At 40.0% G+C, this 19,523-nt stretch overlaps 1 protein-coding gene across 3 annotated transcripts in view; it reads left to right on the top strand.

Moving 5' to 3' along the window:
- Nucleotides 1–19,523, top strand: part of Cacnb2 (calcium voltage-gated channel auxiliary subunit beta 2) — a 350,607-nt gene that overhangs the window by 247,703 nt on the left and 83,381 nt on the right. For all 3 annotated transcript variants that reach the window (XM_045134924.1, XM_004668405.2, XM_004668404.2), the window contains one exon: nt 694–813. In XM_045134924.1, the coding sequence (XP_044990859.1) occupies nt 694–813 (120 nt within the window). The remainder of the gene's footprint in view (nt 1–693; nt 814–19,523) is intronic.

Raw genomic sequence — 19,523 nt, 5'->3', positions numbered from 1 at the left:
TGCGGCCGCAGGGAGGCCGGCGGAGGGGTGCTTTGATTTGGTTAATGCGCTCCTGATTACAAGAGAGGGAGCTCGGCAGATTCCTGTCATTTTTTTTTTTTTTGAGCTCCTTTCTCTGCGTGGCGATTTATGCCAGATAAATATCCCAGGCAGGTGTTTGCGGTAGCCAGCTGTTTGTAAATACCGATGTAAAGGCATTTTCTGCAGGAGTTGCTGGAAGAGGGAGTGTCTTAGCATCCGTCTGGGAAGGTGGCAGGTGCCTGACAGGGAAGGGGAGGACTGTCAGCACTGCGGTGGGGTCGTCACGGCAGTGCAGCTGGGGCAGTTCAAGGGTCTGACTGCTCACACTTCCTTCGTGCTTCTGCTGGGCTTGCGGTCTGCGTGTGGAGCCTTGCCCTAGCTCGCAGGTGCCCTGCCCCTTACCCTTGAGGGCATCCGTGTCCTTCTCTGCACTGCACCACCGAGCGGGTGTCATCAGAAAGGGACTTCGTGCAGCTTCCAGAAAGGGAGCAGTGGGCACTGCAGGCTTGGGACTGTCTGTTTTCTAGGTGGGTGGCTGCAAAATGGATTCTTTTCTCCTCTTTTCAGGAATGTTTGGCATATTGGAGGAAGCCAGCTGCCACATCAGTGAGGCTTTTTCAGGGCAAACATCATTGATTGCATCTATTTTAAAATACTCATTTTGCTCTCCAGGGTTCAGCAGACTCCTACACCAGCCGCCCATCGGATTCTGATGTGTCTTTGGAAGAGGACCGGGAGGCGGTGCGCAGAGAAGCCGAGCGGCAAGCCCAGGCCCAGCTGGAAAAGGCCAAGGTCAGAGCTGGGCTTCCCTGCAAGACCCTGCTTTCAAAGTTGCCCTAGGTCTCATGGCCACCTGTGGGAGTCTCTCCCAACGCTGGCTTTCGGTCTAGCAAAGTATTTTGTTGTCTACTTTAAAACGGGCACAGTGAATGTGGTGTGTTATGGATGGTAGAAAAGAGGTTGTGATATGGATGATGATCTTTACTTTCAGTACTTTGTAAGGCAAGCCATTTGTTTCCAAGGTACATCGCTTATTTAGACACAAAGGGCTCTCTCACTATACAAAGAGGGAAAACTGCATTTAATATCAAAATATTTTACTTCATTTTCCCAATAAACCCTATATCTCTGTACAAAAACAAACTTATTCCCTTAGTCTAGAACAATTATTTCCCCCAATTTTACAACTTGGGACTTTTATAATGCTATCTTTGCCTATGGTACTTTTGAAAGTAAAACAACAAAGGATTTTGTTGTTTTAAACGTCCCTCCCCTTGGAATGTTTTCTTCTTCGTTCTCTTATAGTAAGGTGTAAGTACTGCAGATAAGCTCTAAATCAGATAGGAAATCTATGAAAAATTTATCTCAGACTGAACTGTGTTTCACTATGAATTGAAGGTCCAAGTCACTATGATTTGAATCTTATTTTCCCTGGCAGTCATTTGAGTGACAGCCATTTTTTACACCACAGATTGTTGTCGAGATTTAAGGTATGCTTGCTTATGTGACGCTAGGTAACTTCTAAGTGAACACATTTGAACATGGCTGTTGGTTGCCTTTTGAAAAAAAGCAAGTTAGTTTTGAAAAAGAGTAAGTACGACATTGATCTTGTGAGAAAAATCAGGGCAGCATAACACAGCTTGTCCTAGTGGCTTCATCTGGGAGATGACTGAGTTCTGTGTTGCTATGGGAATCGCGGCTTGACGATTGTGGACTGAATGCATGGACGGGCCTTGTGTACTATTCCCGGCCTCTAGCATAGCTGCCTTAGTAGTTTACTGAGGAGCTGCTCAGAGACCTTGAGTTTTAAAACTCAATTTTGGTATAGCAGCTGGGAGGAATATCATCATTAGGCCCCATAGCCTTGACGCTAGACATGTCCTAAACAGTAGGGCAGGCAGGACTCTCACAGTGTAAGCTGCTAAGGCAAGGAGTGCCCAGGGCCATCACCTGTTCTGCTCCCTAATGTTAACATGGGGTACACTGTTAGGTTGAGATTAAATAACAGTAAATAATGAATGCTTGCTCAAGGCAATTGTCACAAGTATAACTGTAGTAAGTATATTTGACAATTGAGAATACAAATTCTACATTCTGTCTTTTGTACCTGAACATAAAGAAAGAACAAGAAAATAAAGTAACAGATTATGTTACAGAAATAAGATCATTTTATTGGTGGTTCTTATACTCACAGATCTCAAACCATTTCAGGTTAATAGTCCTCATCATATAAACCAGTGTGTTATAGATTTAGTTAACAAAAGCTTAAACTATCAGATGGGAGTGTTTTGTCCACATTTGTGCTCTATGAGCATGAGCTCAGTGACATGGCTGTAGAAAATTTTAAATTTTTTAACATACATTTTATTTATTTATTTGAGAAAGAGGGAGAGGGAGAGAATGGGCATGCCAGGCATCCAGCCACTGCAAATGAACTCCAGATGCATGCGCCCCCTTGAGCTTCTGGATTACATTGTTCCTAGAGAATCAAACCAGGATCCTTTGGCTTTGCAGGCAAATACTTTAACCACTAAGCCATCTTTCCAGCCCTGAGAATTTTTAATTTTCTTAAACTATTTTTTGTTTAACTTTATTTATTTATTTAAAAGCGACAGAGAGAGAAAGAGGGAGAGAGACAGAGAATGGGTGCGCCAGGGCTTCCAGCCACTGCAAATGAACTCCAGACACATGCACCCACTTGTGCATCTGGCTAATGTGGGTCTTGGGGAATCGAGCCTCGAACCGGGGTCCTTAGGCTTCACAGGCAAGTGCTTAACTGTTAAGCCATCTCTCCAGCCCAAATTTTTAAATGTTTAACTCTAGCACTGATCAACATATAGGACCTAAATTTTGGCCTAGATTACCAGGTTTATGTTTTTTATGCTTTTGTCATACTAGCTAAAACTTTCATAGTTGAAAATGATGTGAAAGATGAAAGAAAAGGAAGAAAAAAATTTCAAAGGCAAAATGGTAGAAGGACTATTTTCTTTAATGAAAATAGTTGGTTCACATCCACTTATCTTTCAAATCAATAAATTGAACCAATAAATTGAACCTTTGATGTGCTCAAATGACTAATCTCAGAGGAGTTAGATATGTTCTAATTGAAGATAAGTGAACTATGATTTAAGGTCATATCCAAATCATGGTTTGGTAGGTTTGGCATATTAATTTCACGATCCTTGAAGAAAGAATGCAAAAGAAGGATTATGTATGTCTACTTCTTTATTAGGTTGTTTTTAATCTATTCTCCTTTGCCAGTCTGTCATCATTCCCTTGTGGGACCTATGTGAAAATGAAGCCTTAATGTTTAAAAACACGTGAGTTAGGGCTGGCGCTGTAGTTCAATTGGCACAGTGCTTCCCTGACATGCACAAAGCCCTGGGTTTGATCCCCATCCCCTCTTTAGTGCCGTGGGGGTGGTGCATGCCTTTCATCCTATCACTGGAGTTGAAGGTCATTCTCAGCTAGGATTACATGAGCCTGTCTCAAAAATTAAGTAACACATGAATGAATGATTTAATTTAAAGTCGTTTCTGCAGTTTTCATATCCATTTTGAAAGACCCAAATATGTTCTGCCTTTATTTTGAAAATTCAAACAGAAAGGCTTTACAGGTTGGTGTTTTTACCCATCAAATGTAGTAAATCTGCACAGATGCCTGGAAAAGAAAGAGCTCAGCTGTGCTTTCAGATCCTAAACCAATATAAGGATGAACCACATTACCCACTAATTGCCTTAATAATACCTCTATGAAATAAGGTAATTGGCAAGTAGTAAAACTAGAAATACTGCCTTTTGAAATTAAATGATATGTAAAAGGTTATATAACAAGGCAGCTGTGCTGGCAATAGACCCCAGAATTTTCCCTACCATTCTGCCATGGCTTCTCTTAAATAATACAGCTTAGAGGGCTCCCGCCAGTTCTAAGGCAAGTGACTCTTTTGTTTTTAACTTAGTCTTTTCAGATCCCAAATGTGTGTTGTGCTTCTGTGCAGCTTGATACATTTTGTAAATACTGCCTTGCTCCAGTTCATGCTCTTTGATGTTGCTGTTGACAGAATTTATTTTTCCCTTTTTCATTTGTGTTTGTGTGCATGTGTGTGTACGCACACACATGTGCATGAATGTAAGGTGCAGTGCATGTGGGGGTCAGAGGACCACCTCAGGGACAGTCCTCTCCTTCCACACTGTGCTGCGGACAGGGCTTCTCTTCTTGGTTTGCTGCTGAACAGGCCAAACTACAGGTCCTGGAGCTTCAAGGTTCCTCTGACCCTCCCGTCGCCATGGCTGTGGAGTGCTGGGCGGCCTGGTGTGTGCACTGCTTCACATCCTGCTTATGCTGACGCTGGGATCCAAACTAGTCAGGAAGCTTGCAGATCAAGCACCTCTAACCACCAGGCTACTTCCTAGCCCCTAGTGTTGCTGTAAAGACAAGTAACACAGATTTAATTCATTCCCACATGAATCTTTTCCAAGATAATTGGTGTATGATTTAAATTTATGTTAAGGACTGGAGAGATGTCTTAGTGGTTAAGGCGCTTGCCTGCAAAGCCAAAGGACCTAGGTTCAATTCCCCAGGACTCACGTAAGATAGATACACAAGGTGGTTCATGCATCTGGAGTTCGTTTGCAGTGGCTACAGGCCCTGGCACACCCATTCTCTATCTCTATCTGCCTCTTTCTCTGTCTCTCAAATGAGTAAATAAAATATTTAAAAATAAATAAATAAAATCACAGTTTGGTGGGTTTTGCTTATTAATCCCAGTATTCTTGAAGAAAGAATGCAAGAGAAGGATTATAGATGACTACTTCTTCTTCTTAGTGTGCTGAGATGTAACTCTGCGGTGATTGGCACATAGTAGACACCAAGTAATTTAAGGGTCTCACCTCTCCGAGGCTGGCCTGGAATTCACTATGTAGATTCACAATGTGGTCTCACAGTGATCCTCCTACCTCTGCCTCCTAAATTCTGAAAATAAAGGTATGTGCCACCATGCAAGAGGCAGTAGGAGAGAGAGAGTGGGTACCTGCACCAGGGCCTCCAGCTGCTGCAAATGAACTCCAGATACATTGTGTATCTGGCTTTACGTGGGTACTAAGGAATCGAACTCAGGTTGTTAGGTTTTGCAGGCCATCTGCTTAACAACTGAGTCATATCTCCAGCTTATACTTGTTTGATGACTAGAGAATAAATGACTGATTTGGAGACCTGTGGCGAGGGTGATATTTTAGTGAGCTGCTGCAGAGTTCCCAGATTCTATCAGAGATTATTACTAGGAATGTCTTTGTGCAATGGTTGGAATTTGTCTCCAAAGTTCTTATGCAGGTAACTTCATCTCTAAGACAACAGTGTTGGAGGATGAAGGCTAATAGGTGTTTGGTCAGAAAGACTTTACCTTCATAAATACTTCATGGAGTTATTGTGGAAGTTGGTTCATTGTCCTGGGAGTGAGTTCCTTCATCCCTTTCTTTTCTTCCTTCCTTCTTCCCACCTCCGCTCTCCCACCCTCATTTTCTTACTTCTTCCCTCTTTTCCTCCTTCTGTTTTTCCTTCCATCCTGCCCCCTTGCCTCATTCTCTTCCTCCCTCCATTTTGAGACAAAGTCTCTAGATCAGGCTAGCCCTCAATTCCATATGTAACTGAGGGAGATCTTGAAGCCTTAATGTTTAAAATTAATTTGTGAGCCACCGGCCTCTGCCTCCCAAGTACTGGAATCACAGTCACTGAGCACCACATCTAATTTATGTAGTGCTGAGGATTGAACCCAGCGTTTCTTGCATGGTACGTAATCTAATCGTTGAAGTACGTTCTTAGCTCCCTGGGGTCAGGTTGTTTCATGGAGGGCAGTTTGACCCCTTCTCACTGCCTTGCCTTCTCTGTCTTCTTCTACAGTGGTGTGATGAAGCAAGAAGGCACTCACCCTACGTAGGCCCTGATCTTGCAGTTCCCAACATCTAGAACTCAAAGAAATACATTCATATTGTTTATTTGTTACATTCCTTATTTCAATCAATGAGTTCATAAAGAGATGAAAAAATGCATGCAATTAGCCAGGCATTTCAGGTAGTGCATGCCTGGAATACTAGGACCTGGAATGCAGAGACAAAAAGGCTACAGATTTAAGGCCAGTCCACACTACAGCATGAGACCCTTTGTCCAGAAGATAAAGTATACAAGTTCATGGTTGTTTTTGGTATAGAGTTGTACACTCCTGACACTAATCAATTTTAGGACATTTTCATGTTCTTCAAAATAAATCTCCAGCCATTACATGAGGGTAGAAAAGTCTTCAAGCATGCAGAGGGAAAAAGGAACGTGCCCAGCTGCAAAGGAAAGTATTTCCTGGAAGAGGAAAACAAACTCCAGATACATGTGTCATCTTGTGCATCTGGCTTTACATAAGAACTGGAGAATTGAACCTGGGTCCTTTGGTTTGCTGGCAAGTGCATTAACCAGTACATCTCTCCAGCCCCAAAGTACTTTTTCTGTATCTTTTTAAAATTCTTTTAGTGAAAACTTCCATAAATATAAAGAATATACCGTGATCATAATCTGTCCCACCACAGTCCCTTTCCCCCTCCCAAATCTTCGCTCCATTGAATCCCTTCTTCTTTCCACCTAGTTTCATTTCTATTTTTGTCATTTTTCTTTTCCTCCTAGTATGCAGATCTTGTGTAGGTAGCATCAGCCACTGTGAAGTCATGAAGGCTGAGGGCATCTTGTTTCTGGAAGACAGTATTATAAGCACTCCTCTTCTTCCTGTGACTCTTACAGTCTTTCTACCACCTCTTCCACACTGGTCCCTGAGCCTTGGAGGGTATGATAAATAGGTCTCATTTAGTACTGAATATTCCAGTATCATTTCTTTGCAGCACTTTGGTGAGTTTTAAGTCACTATCATCTGAAAAAAAAAGCTTCTCTAACCAGAAGTGAAAGTCACATTAATGTCTGGGCATAAACATAAGTATTTACAGGGTAGTTTGGTGGACATAATATATCCATTAGCCAGACAATAGAAATAGTTCCCCCCTAGGGCTTATGACCTCTCCAGCCACAGGCTTTTTTGATTAGATTTTCAGTATCAGGGAGGAATTCCTTCTCATGAAGCAGGCCTTAAGTCCAACCAGAGAGAAGTTGTTTTCCCCCATAACTGACATGACACTATTGTACCAGTTGGTATATTTGGCCTGGCTGGCCAGCAATAGTGCTTTCAGGGTCCACTGCTGGTTAACACCATTGATGACCCTCCCTCCCCTCCCCAAATAGACTGCATAGCTCTTTCCAGCATCCTGACAGCTAGCCGACAGGTAGGAGACTTCCAGCTCAGCTCTAGTTTGATTTCTCAGTGACCTTGCAGCCAAGCATGTGGAGTCTTCAGCAATAGGGTCTTACATCTAGTTCTGTTAGGCAACCAAGAACCTTGGCAGAAGCTTGTAATATTTTGGTACATCAGGGACCTCCCTAGAAAACAACTCACTGGAAGGTATACCACCCCTGGTACTGAAATAACAATCTATGGCTTCTGGCCACAACATTATCTATATCCACAAGCTGCTTCTGCAAATTTTTTTGCATCTTAGGATTGAATTGCATCAATTTGGCTACATGCATTTCATTATTACTGTACAAAGATCTTGAGCTAAAATTTCTTGAAGCAAATAAGTTGTTAGCTAAACAAAGAGGTCCAGCATATGAGCTCTCTAAATTTGCTTTATTGAAGGGTCAGGGAAATGGACTTGACACTGTTTCAGTGAGACGCTTCCTGTAGATAAATCTTTACATATATGAGGCCAGAACCCACTTGTCCTGCCCTTCCTAGACATGAAGTGAGTAGAGAAGAAGCTACACAGTCCAGCAATTTTCATTCTACTTTCACCTTTTAAACAACCAATTGTTCCATTTTCTCCTAAGGGGAACTATATGTGAATGAAATATTTATAAGGCTAATTGTTACCTTGCATTTAAATCAACCTAGATTCCTTACAGACAAGAGTTAAGTTACAAATTCTTTTACAAAGAATTCAATGTCTTACACACTCAGCCAAACTAAAGGAGATCCTTGGTAATGACTTATGAAACAAGGAATGTCATAGTAGATTAGGCAGAGAACTGCTTCTTTCCCCTGAATATAAAAGTACTTGCTTCATTTTGTCATATGGATGCACAGAATGGAGTATATAATTCCTTTGACGAGACAAAGGTCTCTGCATGCTGTATAAATGTACTATTACTCAACACTCTTGCAAGGGTGACTAACCTTGTGCTGACAGCTTAGGGGACCTAACATATTAAGCCTTGGTCCTTGATCCAATAGAGCATTTGAATAATAATCACAGTAGCTAGTTTTTTCATTGCTATGACAACAAAGCTGACAAGAAGGAATTTAAGGAAGGAATGGTTTATTTTGACTCATAGTTTGAGAATAGGGAAGAATGGTGGCAAGACCTTGAGGCAGCTCGTCACATTCAGTCCACAGTGAGGAAGCAGAGGGCGGTGAATGCTGCATCAGCTCACACTCTCTTTTTAATTCTGCCCAGGACCCCAGCATGTGGAGCTGTGCCATCTCCACTGAGGATTTGTCTTTCCCAACTCAACTGACCCGGTGTAGATATTCCTCTGCAGCTATGCTCTGCAGTGTGTCTCTCAGATGATTCTCTAGGCATTGTCAAGTTGATAATCAGTATTAACCAACACAGTGATGTTATGGGAGTATATAATTAAATCTTACTTCACTACTCACTTTAAAATGAAAGCAGGAAGGAGGTCATGCTGAGGCCCATGTCACATATGATATATAACGTTCAGAAACCACTGTGTGTTTGGTTGAGTTGCTTTTTTCCCACCTGGTAGAGCAGGTAGACCTTTGAGTTGGCATTTCAAAGGTGGCAGCTGAATTATTACCCTCCTATGCAAGTGATCAGAAAGCCAGAGAAAGGTATGCATTCAAATATTAAACATCTTTTTCTAAGTTTAGTGCACTAACAAACTAGTATTAACCCTTTGAAAAAAAAAAAATGCCAGTTCTTCCAGCATCAGTTCATGGATGAGCCAAGGTTTAAGGTTCTCAAGGAAACAAAATCAATGGGACATTCAGAAGTGGAAAAATGGATAATATAAGAAATTGGCTCACATGATTACAGAAGCTGAGAAGTCTCCCAACCTGTTACCTATAACCTGGAGACCAAGCCAGAATTCACAAGCCAGAGGTATAAACTCCAGGCAAAGGAAGGGAAAGACCCAAGTTCCTGCTCAACCCCAGAAAGTGTGATGAAGGACTACATTCTTCCTCCGCTTTTCACTCTGCTCAGTAACTCAAACTACATGATACCCACCCATAGTTGGTAGAGTAGTAAACTTCAACAAGTCCACAAATTTAATCTCAAATAAAATGTCCTCACACATGCCAGAAATACTGTTTAACCTGGGAACCCCTTGTGTAATCGAGTTGACCAAAAATTAACCATCACAGCCTGTGGATGAGGTTTCATTTGTGCCTGTATAACATCTTTATTAAATAATTTAGCTTGACATTTACTTTACATTTGACCCTCTCCATATGGATTTTAGTTCCCACAACATAAAAAGTGGAAAGCTTTGTTTAATACAGTCATGTTTATACTTCAAAATGATGCTTTAGTTTTTTTCTACATATTCTAGGAATTAAGATTGGCCAAATATAGACCATTCCTTTTGAATATTTTGTTATTGATAAATATTTTAGTAACATACAAGTACAGAAAATATATCACCTTCTTTGCATGTGTGTAAGATGTGGATACATGTTTCGGGATATTCATATGTGAGTTGGTGTACATGTGTGTCATGTGTATGGTGGTCAGAGGTCAATGTCAGGAATCTTCCTCGATTACTCTTTATCTTTTTTAAAAAATGTTCACTGTCTGGACTGGAGAATTGGCTTAGCAGTTAAGGCACTTGCCTGCAAAGCCTAAAGACCTAGGTTCAATTCTCCAGTACCCACATAAGCCAGAAACACAAGGTGGCGCATGCATCTGGAGTTTCTTTGCAGTGGCTGGAGAACCTGGTGTGCCCATTTTCCCTCTCTCTCTTTCTTTCTCTCTCCCTGTCTGCCCCCCCCTTTCAAATAAATAAATAAAATTTTTTGAAGTTTATTGTCAACCCCCATAGATATACATAATGTACCCTAATCATAATCCCCTTCCACTCCACTCTTTTGTCCTTCCCCTCTTACTCCCCTCCAGTGAACTCCTTTCTTTTTCATCTAATTACTCTTCTATTTTAATGTCCACCTTATTTTTTGAGACAGAATCTGTCATTGAACTTGAAGCTCACTGATTCGGCTAGACTAGCTAGCCAGAAGCCCAAGGATCTTCTATCTTTCTGTCCCCAGTGCTGGGATGACAGGCATGCATTGCCACTTCTGGCTTGAATGTGGGCACTGGGGATCTGAATTCATGCTTGTGTGGCACACACCTTTTAGATCCTGCTTCCCATCTCTTGGAAATGTATCTTCTTAGGAAGTATGTGGGGTGCATAAACTTGTGTATGTATGCTTATATGTGTATGTATGCACATGTATGTATGTGCATACATACACATATAAACATACATATGTGTTTGGGGATGCATGTATTTGTGTGTATATGCATGTAGAGATCTGACCTTGACACTTCATGTCTTACTCAATCATCATCCACCTTTATTTTAAAGTATATTTTATTTATTTATTTGCAAGCAGAGAGAGACAGAGGTGATAGAGACAGAGAGAATGGACATGCCAGTGTCTCTAGCCAATGGATTCTGGATGCATGGGCCCCCCTATATATCTGGCTTGATGTGGGCACTGGGGAATCCAACCATCAGGCCTTGCAGGCAACCACTTCAATGGCAGAGCCATTGCTCCAACCCCCACCTGAATTGTTGAGGCAGGGTCTCTTACTTGAACCTGGGTCTTGCTAGCTGGGCTAGTTCATCTTGCCAGCTTGTCTCCACTAATCACTAGGATAGTAGGTACACACCACTGCGTCCAGCATCTTAGGTGGCTGCTGGGGATCTAATCTCGGGTCCTCAGACTGTGCAATGAGCACCTTACCTATGGAGCCATCTCTCTGTCCTTTTAAATATTTTCCATAGAAATGAATATCTATATAAAATGTCCTCATATCATCAGTGATCCACCATCCGTTGTTGACTGTGTCCTAAGAAAAATTATCAACTTGGGTTTGAAAAGCAGGCACCTTATTATCCTCTTAGCTCTTAATTTTATTTTTACATTTTCCTGAAATGCATGTGTCCTTGGCTAGAACACATTTGCTTTAGTAGAATTCATGAGGTTTCTTAAAATAACAGTGGTTCTTCATATTTCTCAGTACCAGCATGCCTTTGAGTATATAATAAGTCTGTGAGCTTTCTCCAGAGAAATGGATGGCTTACATTTGCACAGTGTGGCTTCTGTTTGCAGGGTCTTCACAGATCCCTAAGGTATACAAAACTGAGACCCTCTCGGAAGTTAGAATGAATGACTGGTATCAGAAGTCACTGTCCTGAGTATGTGGAGTGTTTTCCTTTGTTTGCTGATACTTGAGGAGGTTACCACCAGCATGCTCTGAGTTCTGGTTTTAGCTAACGTGTTTAGTCTAGTGTAGGAGCGGAGGTTGGACAAATACACACTATTCCAAATACTTTCATGTGCCGTAGTCATGTTCAAGTTTAAACATTTGTCAGTGATTAGTGATACCAATGTTTTGTTTTAAGATTTTTCAGTGGTCTTTATGAAAGGGAATCAAACTAAAACATCCTCTCAAGTTTGGCAGGTTTAGCAGATAGTGGGAGTTAATCTTCTCTGTGGTTTTGATTGGCCACATGCCTGTGCTGGCTTAGTATTATTTATGGACTTTTAAATTGCTATAGTATTATGTGTTAGCTCACATAAAATATAATGACCATACTTACCTTGTTTATTCTTGACTAGCTTATCTGTCTGACTTAGATAAGTAGAACACCCATTTGGTATACAGAGGGGATCCTGCCTCTAGGTCACAAATGACATGATGACATGATCTGATGCCAGGTCCTTTTTACATGAGTCATACAGAAACCTTCTACCAGCTTTTTGGTTTCTTCAACAAGTAAATGAAATGTCAAATGTTGATAGCAAATGGACTTTTCCAGCCCATTGACAGCCCCCATGTCATTCAGCAGATGTGTGCTAGCATGGTCTGTCCCTCTGACCCTTTGTCTCTCCTGTCTTGCTCCCTCTCATCCTCAGAAATAGGGTTTGTGCTTCTACTCAAGAAGTGCAATGATGGCACCCTAGCTTTTTTCACCCCAAACATGAGTAGAATGATGGTACCCTAACTTTTTTCACCACAAACATGCACAGCTTGGACTGCAATCTGTCTTGTTGCCATTTGAAATTTAATTCCTTTCTGAAGTATGGAATATAATTGTAGTCCAAATGAGTCATATCACTTGATAAATCATGGGAATGTGTGAATAGAATCATAAAACATTGTTATCTTATAATTTCTTAAAGGATGAGATTACATTTTATCTGCACTGCTTGTAGCCCAAGTGATTGTGAGGATACATAATTCACCTATAGCCTCCTGTCTGTGGCCAGACAGTGAGTGAGTTATACGCTGACTTTTAGCTACTTTGGTGAGGTTTTGGTAGTATTTTTTTAAAGTTATTAAATAGTTTGGGGCAGAAGTAGTGTGGTGGTTTGAGTTAGATGTCCATCATAAACTCATATCCTGAATGCTTGTTGCTAGCAGATAGCAGTTTTGGAGGTGAGGCCTTGCTGGAGGAAGTATGTTGTCGGGGTGGGCTTAGGGGAATGATAACCAGGTGCCCTTCATAAGAGTTTGGCTCACGCTCCTGTGACTGTTTCCACTTGCTGTGGCAGAGGTGATGTCAAGCCTCTGCTCATGCCATGCCTTTCCCTGCCATTATGAAGCTTTCCCTCATTATTGTGAAGGGCTGGAGAGATGGCTCTTTAAAACACTTACTTGCAAAGCCTTATGGTCTGGGGTCAAGTACCCAGTACCCACATAAAGCCAGATATACAAAGTGGTGCATGAACCTGGAGTTCATTTGCAGTGGCAGGAAATCCTGATACATCCATCCAGCCATTCATTCATATTCATCCTCTCTCTCTCTCTCTCTCCCTATCTCTCTCTCTCTCTCACTATCTCTCTCTCTCCCTGTCTCTCTCTCTCTCTCTCTCTCTCTCTCTCTCTCTCTCTCTCTCTCTCTCCCTCTCTCTCCATAAAGAAATAAGTAAGCTGGGTGTGGTATCACAGGCCTTTAACCCCAGCATTTAAGAGGAATACATAGGAGGATTACTGTGAGTTCAAAGCCACCCTGGGACTACAGAGTGAATTCCAAGTCAGCCTGGGATAAAGTGAGATCCTACCTTGAAAAAAAATAGATTGGGCATGTCATTTTGCCATATTCTTCAAGGCAGAATTAAAAATTCCATAAACTTCTATTCTACATAAATTTTAAGTATCATATGAAATTCAATGAGAAAGGAAGAAGAGAGAAAAGGGAGGGAGGAAAAAGAGAAACAGACAGAAAGAAAGAAAGAAAGAAAGAAAGAAAGAAAGAAAGAAAGAAAGAAAGAAAGAAAGAAAGAAAGGAAGGAAGGAAGGAAGGAAGGAAGAGAAAGGAAGGAGGAAAGGGAAAGGGAAGGGAAGGCGGGTCGGTAAGCTGGTTTAGTAGATAAGGGCACCTGCCACACTGATAGGGCCTGAGTTCAATCGCAAGCACCCACATACAAAGGGTGTGGCTACACTTGCCTGTAACCCCAGTCCTGTGGGGGGTGGGGGGGTGGATCAGGGACAGAAGAATCACTGGGACTCTCTAGTCATCCAGTCTGGCCAGAAACAAACAGCAGCTTCAGGTTTAGTGAGAGACTCCATCTCAAGGAAGTGGAGGAAGGCACCTGCCATTTCCCTCTGGCTTGTGCGTGTGCCCACATGGGGTGCTCACCTGCACACTCTCATGCATACACGCACCAGGTTAAATATATATATCACACACACACACACACACCTACCTCCCTGGAAGAAAAAAATCAATCATGCTCTGCTGGGATTTTTGTTTGGTATTGCATTTGAATCTCTAAAGGAACTTGGGAGAAAAGACTTTGTTAAAGCATTGAGTCATTTTACTCTCAAATATGAAGTGCTTTTTTTCCCCAGTAATCTAGTTCATGAGTATTTTATAATTTTCCTACAAAGTCCATGTTTATGGGAAGTAAAACACTTGCCTGCTGTGCATGGGATCTGCACTTGATTCCCAGCACCCCTCTCCTCCAAAGAGTCATGCCTTTGAGATTTGTATCTAAGTTTGCTTTTCTGAAATCCTTTGTGTTTGTGAATATTTCTAAGCTTAGTAAATACTCAAAAATCTCTGTAGATTCATAACCTTTCTATCAGTAATCTCAGGTGAGTAATGAAAACTCAGTCCTTTTCAGCATTGAATTTTACCTCATCCAGTTGCAGTAGTTACATGGCAATGGTGAGCATCCTCATTACATAGTGAGGCCCTGAAAGAATGTTAATATTTAGATTAAAGTGTCATGTAAACTTTCTGTGGACACACTGAGAATTTTTCCATGTTAAGGAAATTTTCTTCTATTTCTAAAATTCATGAATTAATATTGACTTTTATCAAACAATCCCTTTTAAGATTCTATTAGTGTTTCCTTTAAATTTTATGTTTGTTATTGTGGAAATGCATATTTTTACTAGTTTTTCCAAAGAAGCTGGCATGGCATGTTTGGATACATAATTTTCATGTTTTTATTATGTTGTGGCATTTGACCTTTCAGTATCTTCATTTTTATTTGATTTACTGTATTGCATCAGAGCAGCCAGCCTCTCTGTTTGCACTCTTGAGCTGTCCTCATATAGTTGAGATTGAAGTTTGTTCCTCTCACAATGTTAGGATGGTTTTGTATATTTTGATCTTCATATTAAAGGTTATTCCTTCCGAATAGTTCTAACACTCACTGTGGAAATGCCTATAAATACTGTGATTTTTGGTGCCTGGTCCAAATTTTCAAACTATTATAGAAATTTTATGGGTTTTCACTCTCTTCCAATGTGAGTTTTGGTGTAAAAGCTTTTTAGTACTTTTTCTATTTCATCTATATTTTCAGATTTTTTATACATAAATATATTTTTATTTTCCTATTAATCTCTGGAGCATGTACAGCTTATATCTGTGTCCTTTCAATTTTCACTCAAGAAGCTTCATTAGATGTTTCTGTATTTGCTTACATCAAAATATAAAATTTAATTTACAATCATGTTTTTTATTCCATTAAGTTCTCCTCTTAATTTTTTTATATATTTTATTTCTTATTTATTAGAAAGAAAGAGGTAGAGAGAGAGAATAGGGACACCAGGGCCTCTAGCCACTCCAAACAAATTCCAGATGCATGTGCTACCTTGTGCATCTGGCTTATATGGGTCCTGGGGAATCGAACACGGATCCTTAGTTTTTGAAGGTGAGCACCTTAACCACTAAGCCATCTCTCCAATCCAATTTATCCTCTTTTTAAATTGTGTTCAAATTTCTTCCCTTTTTCTTTTAAATATGATACTTAGCTTATTATTTCTCATTCCCTCCTCTATTCATCACACAAACTTGTTATGTTTCTGTTTAAGAATCTGGTTTACTACATCCCACAAAATTTGTTCTGTGACATTTTACTCTTGTTAAATTTCAGGTATTTTATCTGTTCCTTTGTTTTAGGTTTTTATATTTTAATGGTTTATAGTTTCATTTTATATTTTATTTCATAAAATATTTTTTGTCTTTTTTTTTTTTTTTTTCTTTTTCAAGGTAGGGTCTCACTCTAGTTCAGGCTGACCTGGGAATCACTCTATAGTCTCAGGGTGGCCTCGAACTCATGGTAGTCCTACCTCTGCCTCCCTAGTGCTGGGATTAAAGGCATGTGCCACCACACCTGGATTGTCTTTTAAAAGAGTTAGTGTTATTACATTGTGATTCTTAGGTGATGGAGTATTCCAAACCTACTGTGTACATTTCATGTTTAAAGGTCATGAAATTGCTGAATAATGTACTTTTCCATGTTTTCCCATGGCTAGTGACATGCGACTGTATTTATGTAGTAGTAGAAAATCAAGATATTTTTTAAGTTCCATAGTGCCAAAATAATAAGAGAAAAGAAACTGAATTCTCTAAGTATGATAGGTGCAGTTGTGGGTGGTGATAGATGTGAGTTAGTGAAACAGCTCCACCCTATCCCCCTGAGCAGCTTGAGGGATTCTTTCCAGAGACATCTAGTCAGGTCAAGACAGAATTCTTTGTTTACCACAGAAAAGAATTTAAAGATGAGTTAGTATGAAGCAAAGTTGGAGTTTAAGAGGAAATATTAATATAAATCAAGAACACACATTTAGCAAAAAGTAAGATTTAATAGAGGAAAGGATTAAGACTTACCCAATGTGGGTATGGGCTCCTCAATAGAGTCACACGTTCTTTACAATAACCATATATATTATGGTTTTAGTGTCTTCTGAAGTTTCATCTCAAAGCATACCTGAGCTGCACTGGATAGAATTACAACTGATAAGGTAAAACCCTAGCCCATGTGGGTTACAGAGGAAGTTAACATGTTTTTACTATGAACCATGACTTAGTTATATTTGTGAGATTCTCAAAACATATCTGGCAATGATTGTAATGGGGATATAATATGATGGAGAATGGAATTTCAAAGGGGAAAGTGTGGGGGTGGGGAGGGAGGGAATTACCATGATATTTTTTATAATCATGGAAAATGTTAATAAAAATTTTAAAAAAAAATTAAAAAAAAAACAAAATTGAGATGAGGAGGTAATATGATGGAGAATGGAATTTCAAAGGGAAAAGTGTGGTGGGGGAGGGAGGGTATTACCATGGGATTTTTTTTTTCCCATGGGATATTTTTTTTATAATCATGGAAAATGTTAATAATAAATAAATAAATAAACAGAAAAAAACATCTGGAAGAGGAGCAAAGTTATATTTAAAACCATATATGCTCAGAACTTAAACATGATTTATCACTAATACTTGTTTTTACAATTTATTTTTTATGAGAGAGAGAATTGGCACACCAGGTCCTCTAGCCACTGCAATCAAAGTCCAGATTCATGCACCACCTTGTGTGCATGCATCACCCTATGTGGCTGGCTTACATGAGTTCTAGGGAGTTGAACCTGGGTCCTTAGGCTTTGTAGACTAAGCCAGCTCTCCAGCCCTCATCAGTAATATTTTAAAATACCTATATATAAAATGAGTATTAACTCTGTAGTTAACCTTCACAAAAAAAATATTGTTAATTGTGGGCTGGAGAGATAGCTTAACAGTTAAGCACTTGCCTGTGAAGCCTAAGGACCCTGGTTCGAGGCTCGATTCCCCAGGACCCACGTTATCCAGATGCACAGGGGATACATGCGTCTGGAGTTCGTCTGCAGTGACTGGAAGCCCTGGTGCACCCATTCTCTATCTCTCTCTCCCTATCTGCCTCTTTCTCTCTCTGTCACTCTCAAATAAAGAAAGAAAGAAAGAAAAAAATTTAAATGTAGAATAGACTTCCCCACAATTAATGAAAATGCTGCATTGTTTTTAAATGTAGACCTTACCACTAAACACCCATCATATGCAAAGCAAAGTATTAATCAGGGTTGTTTCCTGCCTTAATTAAGAGCTTTACATATAAATATTAATATTTATCTATGTAAAATACCAAAATTTGTCTAGAGATCTAGCTCCAGAACCTAGGTTCTAACACTACACAACACTAAAAGAGAGAGGGAGAAGGTGACAAACAAATTAATTCATTAATTAACTGGGGCTTGCTGTTAATTCAAAACAAATAGGTCACAAAAGACCTTTTTTGGTATATATTTTATTTGTTCAAGAGAGACAAGTAGAGAGAAAATGAAAATGAGAATGGGCACCATAGAGACTCCAGCCACTGCAAGTGAACTTCAGACTCATGTGCCACCTGTGCACCTGGTTCTATGTGCATGCTGGGAAATTGAACTCTGGCCATCAGGCTTTGCAAACAAGCACATTTAGCCACACAGACATTTCTCCAGCCCCACAAAAGACCTTTAGGGTGACTACATGGCATTTTCTTCCCAATGATACATTTCTGCCCCAAGACTATTATTTGTCCTTTTGAAGGACAGATCAATCTATTGTGGGGAATAAAAGACAAGAAGATCTTTTTAATAATCTAAGACATCAAGATTTTTCCTTGGCTCTAAGCCAAATCAAAGGCTGAAGTAGTACCACTTACATTCTACCTGAAGTGAGTATTTGAATCTAAATGATCAAGGACATATCTGATATCCCAAGAGTTTCATTCCTTTGTGATCCTTTCCTCTTGACCTGTGACATCACTATTACCACTTATTATTACTCAAAATTACAAAAATAAAATTTCAAAAATATTCCATAAGTCTCTAGGAGAAAGCTATTCCTTGGTCTTGTATTTTGAAAGCAACATTAAATACAGCCAAAATATATAATTTATAATTTAATTATGTTGAGATGAAAGATAAATGAGCAGAGCCATTCTTGCTGCTGTACTTTTTGCCTTATGAGACCATGACTGCTGAGATAACATGTGGTTTCTTTTCTTTTCTCTTTTTTTTTTTTTTGAGGGAGAGTCTCATTCTAGCTCAGGCTGACATGGAATTCACTATATAGTCTCAGAGTGGCCTTGAACTCACGGCGATCCTCCTACCTCTGCTTTCCGAGTGCTGGGATTAAAGGTGTGCACCACCATGCCTGGCTAAGATGCACTTTCTTAATCAGATATGTACATGCACACACACACACACATATGAAATTGTATTAGGTTCAAGGCAGGGCTGATGCTGCAGATAGGCAGCATGAGCGCATAGACTGGACCAGCAGCACACCCTTCAGAGCAGAAGACAGCAAGATTTGTTCTGGGAGCCGCACTTAGTATAATGGCGTTTGTGATCATAGATAGCCAATTCCACTTTAGAAAAGAAATGTTGCTTTTTATCCCAGTATTTCTTATAAATTAGTCTTTGTGGACATCAGCTGGTAAAATATACACTAGGTTCAGCATTATACCAAGTCTGTTTGGTTGTACTGTGTTGTGGTCCAAGTACAAGCATGGCACCCTGTAGGAATAGACTTTGCTCTGCAGCTCAGTGGCTTTGTTTGAATGGCTTCATGTAGTCCGGGATGTAAGAAATTTACAGAGGTTGACCCTCATTGGTATTGGTAGTTAAAGGCCCTTGGAGGTTTGGGTCAACAGATCAGTTATAGAGCATTTAATTTAGCATTATGGGGTTGATCTTACAATTTTAAACTAGAAAATAAAAACCTTTTTCAAGTATTAGATCTATAAATTTAAAATTAGCACTTATAACTATTTTCTTAATTTAATAATTATGTGTATACCCATAGAAAATGAAATCTTTATGTAAAGTTTGAAGCTTTCTAGTCTCCAG

Source organism: Jaculus jaculus, chromosome 15, assembly GCF_020740685.1.
Source record: "Jaculus jaculus isolate mJacJac1 chromosome 15, mJacJac1.mat.Y.cur, whole genome shotgun sequence".
Lineage (NCBI taxonomy): Eukaryota > Metazoa > Chordata > Mammalia > Rodentia > Dipodidae > Jaculus > Jaculus jaculus.
The sequence above is the reverse complement of the archived record's forward strand: the minus strand, read 5'-3'. Positions and strand labels throughout refer to the sequence as shown.